At 38.0% G+C, this 21,490-nt stretch overlaps 1 protein-coding gene across 5 annotated transcripts in view; it reads right to left on the bottom strand.

Annotated features, from left to right (window-relative positions):
* LOC138691955 (zinc finger protein 431-like) overlaps nucleotides 1-21,490 on the bottom strand; it is a 43,278-nt gene that overhangs the window by 16,418 nt on the left and 5,370 nt on the right. For 2 of the 5 annotated variants that reach the window (XM_069814628.1, XM_069814626.1), the window contains exons 1-4: nucleotides 21,095-21,410; nucleotides 18,921-19,018; nucleotides 18,675-18,757; nucleotides 2,833-2,930 (exon numbers count right to left, since the gene is read on the bottom strand). In XM_069814628.1, the coding sequence (XP_069670729.1) occupies nucleotides 2,833-2,925 (93 nt within the window). In that variant the 5' untranslated portion in view covers nucleotides 2,926-2,930; nucleotides 18,675-18,757; nucleotides 18,921-19,018; nucleotides 21,095-21,410. Of the gene's footprint in view, nucleotides 1-2,832; nucleotides 2,931-3,228; nucleotides 3,348-7,879; nucleotides 8,742-18,674; nucleotides 18,758-18,920; nucleotides 19,019-21,094; nucleotides 21,411-21,490 lie in introns of those variants that run through there. The other 3 variants (XM_069814629.1, XM_069814630.1, XM_069814627.1) reach the window with 3 other exon arrangements.

The following is a 21,490-nucleotide window of genomic DNA, read 5'->3' as shown; positions in this document are numbered from 1 at the left end:
AACTTTCAAGTGTGTTACGGGCCTAACTCTCTATTTACATTATATTGCTATTCCGAAGGTATGTTAAACTGCTATTTCCCTAATACTTATCTTGCACTTCTTTGATTACTCACTATTTACGCACTAATCTTCATACCCGCCCTTTCTAAATGCCATCTACAATACCGTCTATCCTTCTTTAATAAATTATTAATTCTGTACCGTTTTCTCTCTCACCACCCTTTCTTTCGCTAACTCGTATAAAATTTCTCTACTTGGTTTTCACTTTTTTCCCCCCATTTCACTTTATCATTCTATCTTTGCTTACTATTATATTTATCATGGTAATTCAGAACAACTCGCCAGTGTTACTAATGCCGTTTTTGTACCGACCTTTCACGAGATCTGAGCTTTCGCTGGAAGTACATTCAGGAAATCCAGTGTATTTCTTCGCGTTACACTGAATACAATCTTTAGCAAGTTTTTTCGGAATAATTTTATATTTAATACAGAAATCTAGAGATGATTCTTCGTTTTTGACAATGTCACACAAATCACATTATAATCTGATCTCACATCCACTTTCATACAGACCTACGGACGAAGTAGAAAGCACTTCCATGATGTTTATTCTCTACGCGGTACTAAACATGAACCGTTTCGTCAAACATGGTGCAGTTGTATTAGGAGATATTGATAGTTGACAATTTAAAAATAATGACGAATGATGAAATTTATCACTTTTTCATGTTGTCCATGACGTTTTTAATGGTACATATCAGTAACTTTCAAACGGATATTTTTGGTCTGATCTCGTGGTCTAAGACGTTAGACAAGCAAACAGTACAGAACGGGTTCGGATCTACCCTTCGGAAACGGAAATAAATTATAATATAATAATATGAAATAGTTAATTAATAAAAATGTAAATAATATAACTTAATGTGTCATTTATATATCAATTAAAATAAAGAATTAAAAAATTAGATAAGAGAAGAGGAGAAAAGAAAAGGTAAGAAGACAAGTCTAACTTAAGTTTCTTTTAATCTGTCTAAAACCCTGTAATTCCGAGGTTATCCCACCAGACGAAAACGACATATGTAACATTGGCGAGTTGTTCTTAATTACCCTTATCACTATTCATTACTTCGTAGGTGCCTTTTAGTTTCACCATTCCAATTAACACTATTAGTTACTCTCTTCACTATATCCTACTTTATCTATTCCAAATATTTCTCCTCGTGGTATGCAATTACAGATAAGCGACTTCAATAACGACTTAACAAGCCCTTAAATCGTTATACATAATCAGTGAATTTTAACTAACTCAACATCGGAAATTCAAAATAGGCGAGAACTGTTTGAGAGTTTTCCTTGATATCTATCGGGGACAAGATCCTTTTACATGCACTCAATGTAAGACACAGAATCCTACGAGACAAAATCATCCCAAGAATTTTTTTCACCTTTCACCTGGATTGCGTTTCAATCCCTAAGACTCAGAAGTGGTAACTAAATACACTCAATAAGGACAATTAATAATAAACACAATTAATAATAATAATAATAATAATAATAATAATAATAATAATAATAATAATGAGCGTCCTAATTTAAAAGAAGCAATATCACTTAAAATAACTTTAAAGTAAATCTAATTTGTATTCTTAATCCTAAGTTCGAACTAAGACCCACGAGTATGACAGGTTCATACCTGCACAAGTACCTTTCAGCACTACACTTATTTCGCTGTCAATTCACTCACTGCACTGATTATATCCTGATTTCACTAACACTTCAAAACCATTTCACTGTTCAAATACTTTGCACAGCCACTTCACTGACACAACACACTTCCTCACTGATAGAACACTTCAAATATTCAAAATATTGAATTGGCGCGAAAATTTCGTAATAAATTTTTGCAGAATCACAAAATTTTCTCTTTGTACGCCTACTGTATACAATAAGGAAGCAGTGGTGTCAGGTGCCGTGTAAGTGATTTGCAGATAACAGGACCTCACATTTTGTAAGGGAAAACCATTTTCCGAAGAAAATACCTACTCCACGATTGCTTCTCGCAAGAAGATAACATGACACACATTGAATAAAATCGAACGAGTGATGTATGCTAGGCTCTGTTGGTTTGTTTAACTGTTGTTTATGGTCATTGAGAAAGCTAAATCATTAATATTTGAAGTCTTACCTATGCGGAAGTCATACACAGGGTCTACTGTTCCTTTTTAATAATTATTACGAAACCACAGTCTAGTATATAGAGTCACGAAGCTCAATACGTAGTAAATATGCATCAATTGATAGTTGCTAACCACTAGGATCGCTGCTATCAACTCATTACAGACAATGCGAAATAGTGCCTGCACAGTCTATTGTTCCTAGTACCTTCATAAACTCAAGCTTCGTGATTGTATATACTAGACTGTACAATGAAACTTTGAAAGAAATAGGCTAACCAATATAATATAGGCTATATAAGCCACAAGTTGGCTAACACCTATGGCCACCGCAATGAAGAATTCCAGTAACAGAGCCTTTCGAACAAGTCTACTCTTTCTAATAGGAAGATATATGGCTAGGCATACAAGTTTTAATATTTTTGTTCTGCAACCATAATTAAATTAAAATGTAGCATTTCGAGAACATGGCGACTCATCCTCAATTACATGACATTATTATTTGAAAACTGTAAGATTTTACTAGTTACAGAATTCATTTCAATCTGAAGTTCAATTGTATAAAAATGACGACAGTGCTTATAATTTTTTCCTCTCCACATGACAATATATGAATGAGTAGACAGGAAAGTAAACCAATTACAATCTTTAAACTTACATAATCTGAAAGATTTGGCTCTTTTGTATCTGCATCTTCGCTTGATTGTAAAGACAAAGGGTCAATCTCGGGTTCAGTCTTTATCACATCCATTACAACTGAAAGAAGTGGCAAAAAGTTAATTATTTGGAATTTATGTAATGCAGGAAAAACTCTTTACTGCTAATGCTAGTAACGTAAGAAATTACAATTACTACTATATATTAAATATATAAAATTACTTAATAAGTAAAGACATATTAATCAGTTTCTTCTTCCTTCCTGAATTAAAGGATTAGTTATCATTATGACTATCATTATCGGTATATAACGAAATAAAAATTCAATATCTTTCATTTCGAAACTTTCGTAACACAAAAGTCATTAAAGGAGTGCAACCAAAACATTGCTATGTACCTTAAATCTCTTAACTTCTTCATGCAGTATTTACAAGCTAATAATACAGAATCGATTGCCAAATATGCCTTCATCACATATTATCCGTTAACATATCAAGGAAGCAACGAAACCCCATGCAAAAACCAAAAGAGACATTATCAAGTATGCCGTGGTAATAATTTTGCCATTGTAAGTTGTGATTCACATCTATCTTTAACCAGTCTAAATAATCAGTCTTAGCCACAAATTAATATTCTAGCTGAGCTACTGAAGTCTAGTTTTCTCATCATCGTAATTTATCTCAATCTATCTCCTTATATAGCTACTCATTATTTTTTATACAAATGACAGTAATGAAAACAACTTAATAACAAATAACATTATTAATCCCGAAGAAATCCAAGAAAAAATTACAACGATTAAAACCCCATAATAAGAAGAATACCTCTGATTGAGGTTCTGGCTGATATGTACGTCTATTATCAGGCAGTACATCTCACTTGACGATATGTGTGAGAGGAAGAAAAATTGTTCGTATACATCAGAAATCTGATTAATGTGATAAGTAGCAGTCGGCGATATATGTAGGCCCTAATGGTGGGGGGAAAGACACTGGCTATCCTACCCCATTATCACCTGGCCTAGTTGCCTCATAAATGGTGCCATGTTGGTATCACTTGTGAGAGTCAGACCTGTCTTCGGAAAGTTGACTAAACAACAAGAAGCTAAAAAATTAACACGTATGCAACAATATATGAGAAAAATGCAATAGTAAAATCACAAAGATTCATATAGGAATAGAAATTAATAAGAGATCGCAAATAAAAATTCTCCACTAAATGAAAATAATTACCAGTACTGGGTAGGCTATATAAATGAGCAAGCAAGTTTTGGAATAGTCAACCTGACTCCAACCGTTAAACCGTTTATACTTACTGCATGTCTTCCAAGCCATGTGGGCAGTGGACTCATGAATTTATTGTTTTCATTCCTTTTTCTACTTGTTCATTTAACTAATACACGATTCAAAATATATATTGGGTCAATAATCTTCCCGAATTCATTTGCAGGATTAAAGGCAATTAAATCAATTCTGGTACTACTATAAAAATCTGGCTTTCAGGTAGTAGCTCCCTGTAAAGCAGTTTGAATAATTTCAAGGAAAAATTGTTCCGGGGCCGGGTATCGATCCCGGGACCCTTCGCTTAGGGCGCGAATGCTCTACCGACCGAGCTACCCCAGGATCTATACACGACACCGTCACAATTTTTCCTTTTATATCCACACAACTCCAATGAGCTGCCAAGACGCCAGAACTCAACTGTGAGTGCACCAAATACTGTGTGATTTAAATTGAGGCTTTCTGTTAACGTACCTCCAGTAACGAATGTATTATACAAATCTGGCTTTCAGGTAGTAGCTCCCTGTAAAGGAGGTCTGAATAATTTCCAGGAAAGACTGTCAAAATTAGATTTCCGTATCAGTATATCAAAATCAATTTTTGGAGTAGAAAGTTAGTCTTACTTGTATTGGTAATTGGTAACTACAGACGGATTCGAAAAGGTATGATGCAGTATAGCAAATAGTTTACTACAATAGTGGAAGGTAACAATAAAAATTGTCGACTTACTCCATGACTGCCATCTAGCGGTTCGCTAAGATAACTAACATCAACGTCCATGGGAGTTACGATCAGTTTTAGTAAGAAGTACCTACATCTTTCTTTTTATTTCTTGTCGTGTAATTTAAGGAAAAGGCTGGAAGAGGTGTTATTTGTGCCATGTAGCCTACACCTGTTTTAATTACCAGATTCAAAATGAACGGAAATCATTTCACACGTTTCCCAAAGATATATATATATATATATATATATATATATATATATATATATATATATATATATATATATATATAAAGAGAATTCTTGAATGTTGTTTCTAAATGAACGTGGAAAAAAATTATCCTCTGAGGTGTTACAAATATTTGAAAATAATTTTGAGATGCATTCAAAGAAATGTTCTTTCTCTGAACAAATCATCAAGTGAGATGTACTGCCTGATAATAGATGGACATATCAGCCAGAACCTCGGTCAGAGGTATAACACTATTATATTATTATTATTATTATTATTATTATTATTATTACATAGCATCGCAAACTAACTATATTGTACTACCCTCATAAAGAATGAATACTGAGTTTTTTGCAAACGAATTATTTCTAAATCAATAAAAATTACACTTATAATTTTTTTAATAGTTACTTCAATATTGAGACTACTTTTTATCATCCAGTACTTAACTTGTTATCTATAACAGTAACAATATGTCGTGTCATAGTGCCAACAGCATCAAGAATTGGCTTTACGGAATAACCACTGGTCGGCACTATAACCCCATTTTGGTTGAATGATCGTTCACTTCTGAAGAGGCATGCCATTTGTCGGATGTTCGACTTCGGCTGCGTCATATAATACTTTCCCATCAGTACCTGCCCTTGACGTAACTTAAGTTATAACTGTATAATGAATCTCTCGTGATCAGTACATTTATTTATTGTTTCTCATAATTACAAAACATAACTACAATTTCATTGAATTCCTTCCATATTCCGAGTAGGCTTATGTGCTATTTAATTTCAATTGGTGTCTAAAAACATTTTGAACAAAAATCTCACTTCAAATATTTTCGACTGAATTTGGCGTCCAACACTTATCAGATTTCCTGTTTTGCAAGAATGCAGTATAATTGTTAAATGTTCGCAGACATTACGTTATCCGTGTTTTGTTTAATAATGAGGTATGTAAATAGTACATTATGCAACGAGCCTATAATGATAGTAATTAAGACGAGAGCATGTTTATGATACGAGCGCGAGTTCCATAATTTTCATACGAGAGTCTTAATTACCATTATATGCAAGTTTCATATGACATTTATGCTCGACCATACTTCTAACTTGAAATTATTCATAAGTATTCATTTTATTCTCATGTGAGTGTGGAGCGAACTGACCTTGTGCAATCTCGTAAATTGTGAGATGTGCGCAGACGCAAAAATATTGATTTTTTCCGGGCAACGAATATCGACGACCTTGGTATAACTTACAGAGTAAACTTGATATAACCTTGAAATTGAATTCGACATTGAAAAACGAGATGACAAATTGAATTTATTTGAATATTATTTATAATTAACACTAATTATTATCGTAACAGAACATAACCTTCTGCGACAGTAATGGATTTCCAGCCTCCGTGATGTTTTGATAGTTGTCTTTCTTTTTTTTTTTAATTGGGTTATTTTACAACGCTGTATCAACATCTAGGTTATTTAGCGTCTGAATGATATGAAGGTGGTAATGCCGGTGAAATGAGTCCGGGGTCCAGCACCGAAAGTTACCCAGCATTTGCTCGTATTGGGTTGAGGGAAAACCCCGGAAAAAACCTCAACCAGGTAACTTGTCCCGAACGGGATTCGAACCCGGGCCACCTGGTTTCGCAGCCAGACGCGCTGACCGTTACTCCACAGGTGTGGACCTAGTTGTCTTTCGATTGCATATCCGAGAATAATCGAAAATCTGAACTTTAATGAATAGGTGTACTTTAATGACATGCATTAAAGGACTGCTACCAGGTGTATAATTACTCCATTACGGCATAGAATATAATCTAAATTTAACAGAAGAAATACTGAAATCAGAAGCACTGAAATAATGAAACAATTGTATTTAGAGACAATTAATATTAGGTACCCTGCACAAAACTGGCTTCATTTATACACCGACGGATCCATGATCTCCAGAGAACAAAGTGCCGGTGCAGGTGTTACATGCTGTCTCTTCTCACTTTATAGATCTCTTGGATATGGAACAAGTTACGATGGGGAAATCGTTGCAATAAGTGAAAGTCTCAGGAATCTTCTATGCCACATCAATAAATTTAAGAATGCAGTTATATTGTCAGACTCCAAAGCAGCTATTCTATCAATAGTCTCTAAACACACACGTTCATCTCAAACAGCAGAAATAACTAAAATGCTCTCTCAATTAATATCACTCAATAAAAGAATTGTATTCCAATGGATACCATCCCATTGTGGAATCCTGGGAAACGAAAATGCGGATTCACTAGCAAACAAGGGCAGCACTGCTACTTACAGACCTGTCACTAAATCTACATATTACTCTGTGAAAAAACTTATTAAATCTACATACTTAGACTTCAACAAACAAAATTTGATAGCACAATCTCGAGGGAAAAAAATGGAACTCTCTGCATCATAATCCAGAGTTAATTCCCGATTTACCACGAAAATCGTCTGTAGCTGCATTTAGATTGGCAACAGGCCATGATTGTTTGGCCAAACACCTGAATAAAATTGGAATATATCAGTCCCCTAACTGCCCATTGTGCAATTCAAACCAGGAAATGGATTCGGAACACCTCAAAATCTGTAATTCAGTGGCTGGCCATGATAATATTTTTGAAAAATATTGGAGTGCAAGAGGTCAAATGACTTTATTGTCAAACGCCTGGCATTAGAAAACAACAACATTTCGGCATGGTCGGGCATAAATGCACGCACGCACGCACGCACGCACACACACACACACACACACACACACACACAGCAATTTAATTATTCCAGTCAGTACACTTTACAAATTTATGAACAAGGGGAAATACTTCCAACAATAATTATCACATTAGGACAGTTTCTCGCAGCAGTAGGACTGCGAATGTCTTTTCAATTGTCCCAATAAAACGAAACATTTCCCACAGAAGACGCATTTGAACGGCTTTTCGCCTGAGTGGATACGACCATGTAATATCAGACTCGACCGATAGGGGAAGCGCTTTCCACACTCATCGCATTTGAAGGGTTTCTCACCAGTGTGGGTACGAGCATGCGTTTTCAGATTTGACAAGTACGGGTAGCTGTTGCCACAGACATCACATTTGAATGGCCTGTCACCAGAGTGAATGCGCGCATGTGATCTCAGATTTGATAAGTACGCGTAACACTTTCCACAGACGTCACATTTGAAGCGGTTGTCGCCAGTTTCCATCCGTATATGCATATTTAAATCTGAGGAATGATTGAAACATTTCCCACAATCCTTACACTTGAATAGTTTCTCTCCCGTGTGAGCGCGCGCATGTGTGTTCAAGGATCCCGATCGTGTGAAGCACATCCCACAGTAACCACATTCGAAGACGCTTGAACTTGTGTGACGACGCGATTGAACACTGGCAACGTCGGAATTTGCTACAAACGTGTCACAAATAATTAACTCGTCAGAACTACCGCTCGCTTCATTGCGCATTGAACAATAATTCATTTGGCTGCTAGTTTGTGTTGCTAACTTGTCTTCCACTGTGAACAGTTCGTCATTATCAAGGCTTTCAGTAAAACTTTCTTTCTCCAAGCAAACAGATTTATTTGCAATCTCCTCTGTCTTCATGTGTTCTTCACGTGTAATACTGTCATACTGTGATGAGTTAATATTCTCATAGGTGGTTGAATTACTGGAATGAAAACATATCAGTCTACTGAACTGTCACAATAAATACAAATTCACAGACATAAATATACTCATTTGTCTTCAACATAACATCTCTCCTCTGTCATTCTAAATCTAGTGACGTCAGCGATTGGCGGACATTATCACAATTTTAAATGTAAATTAGAAAGGGTTGTTTTATTGTTTCACGTCGAATAAAAACAGTAAATATATGATTAATAAGCTTAAATTACTCCATGTTTAGGTCTTTATCTAACGATATCTCCCAGCAAATTACTTACTTCATAAAAACAAAAAAATGTGTTAGAAGATTGAATTTGTGTATTTTCTCTGAAACTTTCCAAATCTCTGTAGGCAGTTTTTTACATGAGATTGCCGAAAATTGGTTTATAACGCAGCATTGGCAGTGATAAAATTGTGAAATATTCGTTTAGTGGGCGGTGGATATTCTATATTGACCCTGTTTTTTTAGATGCTCACCTGTATGTAATTTCTATTTTATACATATTTGATTGTTATTTTCCATCCAAACATCATTAAGAACGCTGAATAATACTTAATATCTCCTATCTTTCTTCAAATAGTGTTTATATGCCAATGTTAATTTTCATTTGTTTTCATAAGATAACAATGATGCACATTGGGAGCAACATATAAGAAATTATTTTCCTACACAATCCACGCTATATTCACGTTGTTTTCAAATATTAATCGAAGATGGTTTGCTTATTGTATATTACACGCACATTAATTGTATGCAATTTCTATTCCATACGTTTTTTTCTATCCCAAGATCATTAAGAATGGTGAATAATATACATGCTTGTTTCCTGTATTTCTTAAAATATGTGGCATGTTAGTTTTGGTCGTTATTTACGTAAAAATGTGCGCTAAAAATAATAATAATTTCGTACTCACTCCACATCCTATATTCACATTTGTTTTTCAGTGATTTGTTAAAGAATGTACCGGTATTTAAAAGACTAATAATTTAGAAACGTGTTACATAAATCATCCTTGTGCCAAAAGAGAATGCTCCCTGGACCAAATTATATTAAAGAATGTACGGGTATTTAAAAGACTAATTTAGAAACATGTTACATAAATCATCCTTGTGCCTAAAGAGAATGCTCCCTGGACCAAATTATATTAAAGAATGTACCGGTATTTAAAAGACTAATAATTTAGAAAAATGTTACATTAATCATCCTTGTGCCAAAAGAGAATGCTCCCTCGACCAAATTATTTTAAAGAATGTACGGGTATTTAAAAGGCTAATTTAGAAACATGTTACATAAATCAACCTTGTGCCAAAAGAGAATGCTCCCTGGACCAAATTATATTAAAGAATGTACGGGTATTTAAAAGACTAATTTAGAAACATGTTACATAAATCATCCTTGTGCCAAAAGAGAACGCTCCCTGGACCAAATTATATTAAAGAATGTACGGGTATTTAAAAGACTAATTTAGAAACATGTTACATAAATCATCCTTGTGCCAAAAGAGAATGCTCCCTGGACCAAATTATATTAAAGAATGTACCGGTATTTAAAAGACTAATAATTTAGAAAAATGTTACATAAATCATCCTTGTGCCAAAAGAGAATGCTCCCTGGACCAAATTATATTAAAGAATGCACCGGTATTTAAAAGACTAATTTATAAACATGTTACATAAATCGTCCTTGTGCCAAAACAGAATGCTCTCTGGACCAAATTATAAAACAGAATGCTCCCTGGACCAAATTACATTAAAGAATGTACCGGTATTTAAAAGACTAATTTAGAAACATGTTACATAAATCATTCTTGTACCAAAAGAGAATACTCCCTGGACCAAATTGTCGTATTTTGCAGTAGTCGTCAGTAGACGCTGAAATGGGTAATAATATAATATAATTATGTCGTACGTAGGAAGTTCGATTATCCAATTGATAGGATATTTTATGAGGTTGTCACGACTGAGATATCTATTGTCAATTGCTTTTATTTGTCAGCAGGCCTTGACTGACGGGTATATAAGGACTGGCGCTCTTAGGGGTCCAAGTCGGGGTTTGGGATGGTCCACAAGCAACAAGTTATACTAAATATTGTGACAGCGACGTGAGATTCGAACTCACGACCAGCGTCCCGCAAGAGAGAAGATCGCGCGGAGCACTTGGGATGGCGCGCGGCGGAGAGGGGAAAAGGGCCAACACGGCGAGAGAGTGGAGCGGGAGTGCGCGCGCATCTGGTGCTGGTAGAGAGGAGAGGGCTCGGGATTTTTCTGGAGTGCCATCTCTAGAGACGCGTGGAGCCTTCGAGGCTACGTCGCTGTTGCTATAAATTACGGACGCGAAGGAACGACAGCAGTTTTCCAGTTTGCAGTTTTCAGTTATTAAGTCAGTGAGTAAGCCAGAGCAAGCAAGCCAGACTTGTGTGCCGGAGTTCGACTCGAGTGTGCGTCCGCATCTGCGTCAGCATCCGAAGGCCTGAGTTCGAGTGCAGTGGACCGCAGTTGGAGGGACCCGAGTTCGAGTACAGTGAACTGTCTCTGAAGGTCTGTGGTTCGAGATACTGTGAACTCGAGTGACTGAGATAGAAGAACTGTGAACTGAGAACTGGTAGTTCTGATTTGTAAATAGTGCTTTGTAAATATTAGTTAAGATTAACAGTACATTGTTGTTACTAATAAAAATCACATTGGTGTCAGAACCGGGATATTACCGACAATGGAGAACCTACAGCAGATCCTGCAAGCCATCGCGGAAATGAAAGCAGAAATGAAAGACGAAATGAACAAGCACATTAGTGAGTTGAAGAACGATATAAGTGAAGTGAAAACGGAGATGAAAAGTGACATAAGTGAAGTGAAAGGCGACATAAGCGGAGTGAAAGATGACGTCACTACGCAAATTGAAAGCGTTTCAGCCCACGTAGATGGAATTGTCGCCATCGTGAAAGACGAACTCAAAGCCGACCTTGACAACCTAAACAAGAATTTTACAACTATAAACGAGGCAGTAACCGAATTGAGACAGGAGATAGACCATTTCGACGGCAAAATCCGCGATCTCGAGCGCCGTCATGAGCAGACGAGCGAGTTGCTGGACAAGACGAGTGAGGTGATGGAAAAACATGCTGAAGAAAACAAGCACATCCTCGCGTTGGTGGATCGCCAGGCTAGAGAACAAAAACAGATAGTTGCCGAGGAGGTTCGACGTGCCATGCAAGAAGCGGCCACAGAGTTGAGGACTCCATATAGTGGCCCTGCGGAATCATCGCCTTCAGCCAGACATCACAACGTCAAGACGCCGAAGTTCGACGGTACGACGTCTTGGGCGATATTCCGTCGCCAGTTCGAGGCCACCGCAGCACATAATGGCTGGACCCCAGCGGAGAAGACAACTCAGTTGCTGACCGCGCTTCAAGGACAGGCGTCGGAGATTCTTCACAGCGTTCCAGAAGATGGGACAGCCGCTGAGATAATGGCGGCCCTGGAGGGACGTTATGGTGACCATCAACTTGCTGCAGCATTTAGGACCCAACTAAAAACGAGGGTCCAACAGTCAGGCGAGTCCCTGCAAGAATTCGCGATGGCGGTGGAACAACTGGCCCATAAGGCGCTCAGGGGCCTACCTAATGACTTCATCGCTGGAGAGGCGGCCTACACCTTCGGCAGCGGAGTTCGAGACCCGGAAATAAAGCAACAGCTACTCTTGGCAGAGCATCGCACCATCAATGCAGCTCTGGCGGCGGCCCTCAGGATGGAGGCAGCCAAGTTGACGGCGAACGTCTCGGCATCGCACCGGATTAGGAGCGTCGCGGCGGCCGACGTCGAGGAACGTCAACCGAAATCACCCGAGCGACGAAGACGAGGAGTGCCCACCTGCTGGTCCTGCGGCGAGCCTGGACACCTGAGGAGGGACTGTGACCGGTCTGGTCACAAACAGGAAAATTAAAAGGGGCCGATGCGATGAGGGGCACATCGGCGCCGTCATCACCATCCCCTCGGCTGATCTTGAAGACGGTTAACAGAAGATGCGACGATGGGCTGATTGCTGACGGATGGATAAGAGGCCGCCCATGCAGAGTACTGGTAGACACCGGGGCGTCGCTCACTATCGCCAGACCGGAAGTCGTGCGTGGACTACCTGGGAGGACGCCGCTGCGCCGGTATGAGCTACGTACTGCCTCAGGCGAGAACCTGCCCATCCAAAAAGAGGTTTTCCTGGACTTGACCTTGGGAAAGAGGAGACTGGAGATGTGGGTGTTCGTCGCCAACATCACTGAAGACGTCATCCTGGGACTCGACGCCATGCGGATCTTCGATGCAACGGTGGACGTCCGGCGCCGTATCCTCCGTTTTGGTCAGGATGAAGTGTTCCTGAGGGACGTCGAAGACCAACCCATGGCCAGCAGACTCACCTTGGAGAATCAAGTGACAATCCCAGCAGGCTGCGAGATGGTGGTGACGGCAAGACTGGACGGACAACCTAAGAGAAACCTGCTCCTCGATTCGCAAACAACTCCGATAGATGGGGTTTATGTGGCCAGATCCCTACTCCCGAATCAGAAGGTGGTACCGGTGAGGGTCCTGAATGTCACCAATCGGGACAAGGAGGTGCCTAGTGGAACTGTACTAGGTAACGTCGAGCCGGTGGTGTCTGTGACGTCGCTGGCAGAAAACGAGGAGTGTCACCGACCACGTCCAGATTTAGACCCATCACTGAAAGAGCTGGCTCGAGAATTGCCGGCGAATTTAAGCAAAAGAGAAAGAAGACAAGTCCACGATCTACTGACAGAGTTTCAGGACGTGTTCAGTCTGTCTGAAAACGACTACGGGAGAACGGAGAAAGTTCAGCACCGCATTGACACCGGAAATGCTCGCCCAATCAGACAACCTCCTCGACGCGTCCCTCTAGCTAAACAGAGGGAGATTGACAGCCAGCTGGAGGGCATGAAAGCAAGAGGGGTCATCGAGGAATCCGACAGCCCTTGGTCATCACCTGTAGTGCTGGTGAAGAAGAAGAATGGGGACCTGCGTTTCTGCGTGGACTACAGAAGACTGAATGACGTCACCAGGAATGACTGCTTTCCCCTCCCACGAATTGACGACACCTTGGACACCCTGGCCGGAGCAGAGTGGTTCTCGACGTTGGATCTCAAGTCAGGATACTGGCAGGTGGCGCTACATCCTGAGGACAAGGAGAAAACGGCATTCTCTACAGGCCAGGGACTATGGCAGTTCACCGTTATGCCGTTCGGTCTCTGCAACGCCCCGGCTACATTCCAGAGACTAATGGAGTCTGTAATGAGAGGCCTGACATACGACACCTGTTTGCTGTACCTTGATGACGTCATCGTGGTGGGCAAGACTTTCGGCGAACAGCTGTTGAACCTGAGGAAAGTGTTCGAAAGACTGCGACAAGCCAGACTGAAGTTGAACCCGAAGAAATGTCATCTATTCCAGAAGAAGGTCAACTACTTGGGACACGTAGTAGGGACCAACGGAGTGGCCACGGACCCGGAGAAGCTACAAGCCGTCAGAGGATGGCCGAGACCGAGGGACAAGCAGGAGCTGCGCCGCTTTCTCGGCCTCTGCACTTATTACAGAAGGTTCGTAGCTGGGTACGCCAACATCGCTAAGCCTCTAACCCAGCTGACCGAGGAGAAACGACAATTCCAGTGGACAGACGAGGCGGAGTCATCCTTCCAGTCGCTGAAAGAAGCGCTCTGCACTGCTCCTGTACTGGGATATCCTATCCCTGGAAGTAAGTTCACGCTCGACACGGACGCTAGCAACGTAGGCATCGGCGGAGTACTCTCTCAGGAACAGGACGGGCAAGAGAGGGTGATTGCCTACTTCAGCCGAACATTGTCCAAGGCTGAGAGAAACTACTGCGTGACCCGTAGAGAACTTCTTGCCATTGTGGAAGCCCTGAAGCATTTCCACAAATATTTGTATGGCCAGGAGTTCCATCTGAGGACAGACCATTCTGCACCACGACCAGCGTCCCGCAAGAGAGAAGATCGCGCGGAGCACTTGGGATGGCGCGCGGCGGAGAGGGGAAAAGGGCCAACACGGCGAGAGAGTGGAGCGGGAGTGCGCGCGCATCTGGTGCTGGTAGAGAGGAGAGGGCTCGGGATTTTTCTGGAGTGCCATCTCTAGAGACGCGTGGAGCCTTCGAGGCTACGTCGCTGTTGCTATAAATTACGGACGCGAAGGAACGACAGCAGTTTTCCAGTTTGCAGTTTTCAGTTATTAAGTCAGTGAGTAAGCCAGAGCAAGCAAGCCAGACTTGTGTGCCGGAGTTCGACTCGAGTGTGCGTCCGCATCTGCGTCAGCATCCGAAGGCCTGAGTTCGAGTGCAGTGGACCGCAGTTGGAGGGACCCGAGTTCGAGTACAGTGAACTGTCTCTGAAGGTCTGTGGTTCGAGATACTGTGAACTCGAGTGACTGAGATAGAAGAACTGTGAACTGAGAACTGGTAGTTCTGATTTGTAAATAGTGCTTTGTAAATATTAGTTAAGATTAACAGTACATTGTTGTTACTAATAAAATTCACAATATGTTTGGGATTAGTGTAAAACTGGCCTATGCCTCCTATAGTGGTCGGGACATAAGTAGCATTCACCAATTTTAATTAGTTACTAGAAATGATGCTTTGTATCTCAATGTAATACATTTTCATAACAAATAGTGTCGTATGTTAATACATCTATTTTGATAGTTTATGAGTATTACAGTTTTGACTAAGATGTTATTACATCTTTGTAGATTGGGTTATTTAAATCCTGCCATTATTGTAGATCTATAATCAATTTATTTTTATTTACATTTGAATTTCCGGTGGTGTGGAAGATAAAGACTCTTGGCCTTAAGGGGAGAGGATGGTATTTTTTGGTGAAAAATGAGTAAATTTTGAAAAAGAAAAAAAATTTTTTCTTTAAAATACTCTGATATCTGTGCAATAAAAAGCATAACATTTCGTGGGTATTTGTGCCCCTATCGGATGTTGAGTCGCCATTTTTAAACTTCCTGCGTTATGAATTTTTAAACCACTCGCCCAATTTTATTGTTGTTTCCGGTAAATTAGATTTAAAAAAAAAAAAAAAAAAAAAACATTTTTTCTCTCTTTGGTATGTGTGGAATATATTGCATAACATTTTGTGGGTATTTGTGCCCTTATCGGATGTTGACACATTATTTTTAAACTTCCTGCGCTATGGATTTTTAAATCACTCGCCCACTTTTATCGGTTTCCAGTAACTTCATTTTTTTGCTACATTGCCAGACAAAAATGGATATAACTTCTGAACTATTAAATATACGTGCATGAAATTTAGAACACACATTCTTTAGTCTATTAGCAAACTTTTCTCTGTAACAGAATTTTGTTAATTGATTTCATTTTAAAAATACGTCCCTTTGTTTGCAAGAAAGGAAATCAGAAAATTGTTATTAAATTTTAATTGTTTATTTTACAAACGTAGGGACTAATATCAAAATTCTGTTACAGACAGTTTGTAGTACATGTTTTTGCAAATACATTACAAAAAAAAAGTTTGAATCTATTTTTAAAAATGGTTTAGATATATCGGTTTTAGTATAATCCTGCATTGGGTATATTTATTCAAATTTGGGCCCCCAAATAATTTTTTTTATCGAAATATTTTTATTTAGTTGAGTTGCCACAGCTATGAGCTCTCTACATACAAAAAATTAATATTTTACACCAAATAGGAAAAAAGTTAAAAAAAAAAATCTTCTCCCCTCAACTCTGCCAGAATAAGTAAATACTATCTAAATCCAATTCCCAAACTGTTTGGAGGACAATACTTGTCACTAGTTAGCGGTTTCATATGAACTAGCTGGGAGGATTTTCAGGCAACTCCTCTGACCATATCTTCACTACTTAGGGAAAGCTTAGGCAGGTCAGCATGCAGAAATGGCATATGCTCCATATTTTTATGGAACAGTTCGGTCCCCAGGGCATCGTTTGTTAAAAATAGGTTGCACTACAGGAAGGTGAGGATGGGAATTCGAGAAGGAGAGGTTATGGAATCCACTTACTACACCTTACAATCTTTATTGGCGACTATTACACTTTTACTAGGTCACACTACTTTTGATCAACAAAACGGTACGAAAGGACGTCTTTCAACCAATCATGGCTGCTTATCGCACAATTTTATCGCGTCCCTAGCATTTGTTTAATTTTATCGCGTCCCTAGCATTTGTTTATTTTTATCACTACCCTAGCATTTGATTGTTTTCCTACATTTTGAACTGGACTGGTCTGGACGTCAAAAAACAGAAAATTACAAACCACTCCAGTCGATGCACAGCAGTTTCAAATATGACTCGCATTGGCATTCAAGAACAAGAATTAATAAAGATCACTGATCATACCTATGCATCTTCACTGAAATCCTATTTACAAATAAATGACGAGCACCATTCGGATATCCTGAATAAGTTGAGGAATAAACCATGTACATCAACTAGTTCCACTTCTTTTAAGCACACGTCTAATATAATAGTACATTATGCAACGAGCCTATAATGATAGTAATTAAGACGCAAGTATATTTGTTTATGAAACGAGCGCAAGCGAGTTTCATAATTTTCATACGAACGTCTTAATTACCATTATAGGCAAGGTTCATACGACTATTTATGCTCGATCATATTTCTGACTTGAAATTATTCAGACGTATTCATTTTATTTGTATCTGACTCAAGATCGGAAGTGACCTTGTGCATAGCTCGTGTGAGATGTGCGCAGACGCGAAAGTATTGATTTTTTCCGATGAACAATAATGTCATTGACCTTGATGTAGAGAATAACATGAACTAATTTTGGTATAACCTGGAAATTGATTTAGAATTGAAAAACGAATGATATATTGAATTCATTTGAATATTATTTACAATTAACGCTAATTATTATAGTAACAGAACATAACCTTCTGCGACAGTATTGGATCTCCAGCCTACGTGACGTTTCCCTCGTTATCTTTCGGTTGCATATCCGAGAATAATCGAAAACCTGAACTTTAATGAATGGGTGTACTTTAATGAGGTCCATTAAAGGGCTGCTACCAGGTGTATAATTACTACATTTCGGCATGGTCGAGCATAAAACACTATCACCAACCACTAAAACATTCAAATTTTAAAATTGTACTTTCAATAATTGTTTCTTTTAAAATTATTCATTTTTATTTTTTATTTTATCATCGTTAATTACAACCTTTCTTGTTTATTTCATCATCCCTAATTGAAACTTTTCTAACACTTGTTTATATTATTTAGGTTATGTTATAGCTTCTGCTATATGATATTATGGATAGTCACGTATCAGAGATTGTTTAATACTAAGATTTATTGAAAATCATCTGTCAAGTGACGTTGATTACTGGGATTCGGATGACTGAAGTGGAATGCAAATGTTTTAATAAAAAATGAAACTGAATCAACAAAGCTTCTTGACTAGTAACCGTCCACAGAGTTCAATGAAGATTCCATAGTTTGCACAACTGATAACAAGAAAACAGCTAGGGAAATGTTGAGATGGTACAATAATACATTTGAAGACGGTTTTATTTTCGTAAGTCAATTAATATTTTATTGTATTGGAGTACTTTGTTACTTCTAATCTTTATATACTTTCTTCTAATAGTGTAATAGTCAATTAAATCCCACTCGAGTTTTGATTTTCTCTAGATAAATCAAAACCTCTAGTAAGATTACTGTTGATAAAATCATCCTTAAAATGACGTAACTTGCATATTTCCATTCTATACTCAAATACGGACAAATATTCTGTCAACTCATCCGAAGGTAAACCAATGAAATAGCAGTAAGTTATCAGTAGGAAAAGGTTTTGAGAAAGTCTATGAAATATGACAAAAATTTGCGAAGTAAAATCTCGCACACAGCACTCACCTTCCAGTCAATATTTCATCTTCCGATGGAATTACTTCTTGCACCAATTCCTTCTTCACATTGTCCAAGTAATAAGACTCATCCTGTAAAATGAGGGTAAATACGAAAAGAGATGGCGATCCTTGAAAATTATAACACTGAAAACACAGGGCATAACATGAAATTGAGCAGTAACAATAAGTTTGACTCATTATGAACATTTTATCACATACATATTACAATAGATAGCAATATCATTCAATTTACCTCTGATAACGGTCTCTTCACTTCTGTATAAGTGTCGTTACTTGTTTGTATAGCCAATGGGTCGACCTCAGGTTCTGTCTTTATCACATTCATCACCACTGAAATAGGTGGTTAAAGGTTAATATTCGGATCTATATAACTATAGGATATTGGTGGTGTGTTTATGAGAATGTATGTTGGCTAGATTGAAGAATGGTGTGATGTCATGTGGTCGACGTATGTGAGAAGGTTAGTGGGTTAGTTAAGGTGATATCTCAGTGAGTTTTATTTACTCGTCGTGTTAGTTTACGTCGGCCATGCTGTGACGTCAGAATCGTTTGTCAAACTTGACGAAAATTAAGTGATATCCTATAATAAAAGAATCCCTATATATTTGGCGTCTAATGTTTTCATTTCTGACTCTCTCCAACCTTGACTTCATAGCTGACTTTCGGAGAAAGTCCATTTCGGTTGATTTATTTTTATGTCATCCTAGCAATATCGTGCGTAATCGGAATGCTTGGTTGGGGAAGTATGCAACACGTCTGGCTATTTCGCTTACTGCTTTTGCACGCCACGTAACAAGAAATGAAATGCAGGACAGAAGATAACGTATCATTTATTTCCAATTCTTAACAATTTTGTATGACTTTTGTAATATCACATAAAACAGTTCTGTGGTTCAGAGAAACTATATTACCAAAATAAAGGAACATTTGTATCAAAATTTGATACCTAAGGTATAACTAGAGTTTGTAATACCTGCAAGTCATCCATTTCTCTTTATTCAATCCCAATGCCAAGTGCATCTAATCGATACGATTATGAAGTTTTTGTCAGCTATGGATGCCGAATTATTTCATAATTTATTTCCTACAATTTTTAATGCTAAGATTTCATAAAATGTTTTATCCAATTCTTGGATAATTTTATTATTATTCACTATCATACGTACGACAAACATCCACTCATACCATAATCATCAAGAGTATCCACTTGTTGCATAAATAACTATTATTTGATCCACTAATCTGCCAAACTTCACACCCATATAGCATGCCACTTTTAGCAACTGTGCAATTATCATAGACCTTAATGTTACTTTTCAGACTGATATTATTTCGGCATAAGATGAAATTATTATCAACTATGAAAAATATGGAAGAAAGTTAGTATTATTCAGGAGACACTTATCAGGATGTATTCTGAAATAGTAATGGAAGCTTCATTAATATTATAATCAATATGGGATGTCTTGACAGATATGAATTAACGTCAACAAATATTGAAAAGTTTTAACTGTTTTTGGGAATTTGGAACAAGCTATTGGAAATAATGTTTTATTAGAAAAAAAAATTATTTGCGGTGGTTTGTTACAGGAGTGCAGTGGCATACTACTAATTTGCAATATTGTTTTATTGGCAAGGTGAAGATAATACTAGTCTAGAAGTAACAAAATTATTTACAATATTAAAAACATGAATATGACTTCAAGATGCATTAAAATATTTATGTTTATTTAACACCGGAACATTATACAGTCGACTCCTTGATAATTCGCGGTAATTAATGCACGAACTTCTGCGAAATATCGAATATCGCGAATTATCAGCAAAATGTTTTTACAATTATTTCAAGTTCAGTAAAAGTTGCTCTGGCAGGTTTAATTACTGAAATAAGTTACAATTCAAAATAAAAAAACAACACAAATAATGCAAAACATTTTTAAACATTATAATGTACACAATTGCTGTGGGATATAATTTTAGAACAAGAAACAAAAGTTTTACCGAATAGGCTATCATAAAACACTTTCGTTTGATTAAAATGGCTACAGTAGTACGTAATGTGGACGCCGCGGTTAAGGTGTTTCGCTGCAAGCCAGAACGTCACGGGTTCTATTCTAAGCGCACAATGAACCTGGGATTTACTAAAACAGTAATGGAACAAAGTACCAGGATTATTTTTGGGGGTAAAGGCGGTAAACGATAGCATAAACATCCAAAGTGTAATAAATGCCAAATACTGAGAAAAGTCCTTATCATCTACTCTGTACGACTCCAGACACTACAGTCGACAATATACAGTAAGTTATTCTCCAAAACGTAACAAATGAAACTACCAGTACAACGAAAACTCGGGTAACATCAGTAACACTTCTTCTATTCGCCTAATAGCGGAATATATACATTTACCTGTATATCAGTGCTTAGCACGGGGTTGATTTATTTCGACAAAACTGACACACAACACTCATAGACCTCACCAATTATTAACTCGTACAATAATGTTACGTACGTCATCTAGATTGAACAAATTAATTTTTGTGCAAAGCGATCAACGTCGCCGTGAGAAGATCATTTTCGTGCGATTGCTACAGAAAGGAAATTATTCCCCATAGCCAAGATTTAAAATAATGACTAATTAAGAAAACACAGAGAAGCATTTTAACCAAATTAAGCCTGTTCACATTTCGATTATATTCTATCTCCATTTTCACACCGAATACAGAATAGTACTCACATTTAAATGCTACTGTATAATGTATTACACTATACATGAAATTGATGATGATTGTTATTATTATTATT

The sequence above is a fragment of the Periplaneta americana genome, chromosome 16 (genome assembly GCF_040183065.1).
Source record: "Periplaneta americana isolate PAMFEO1 chromosome 16, P.americana_PAMFEO1_priV1, whole genome shotgun sequence".
Taxonomy (NCBI): Eukaryota; Metazoa; Arthropoda; class Insecta; order Blattodea; family Blattidae; genus Periplaneta; species Periplaneta americana.
The sequence above is the reverse complement of the archived record's forward strand: the minus strand, read 5'-3'. Positions and strand labels throughout refer to the sequence as shown.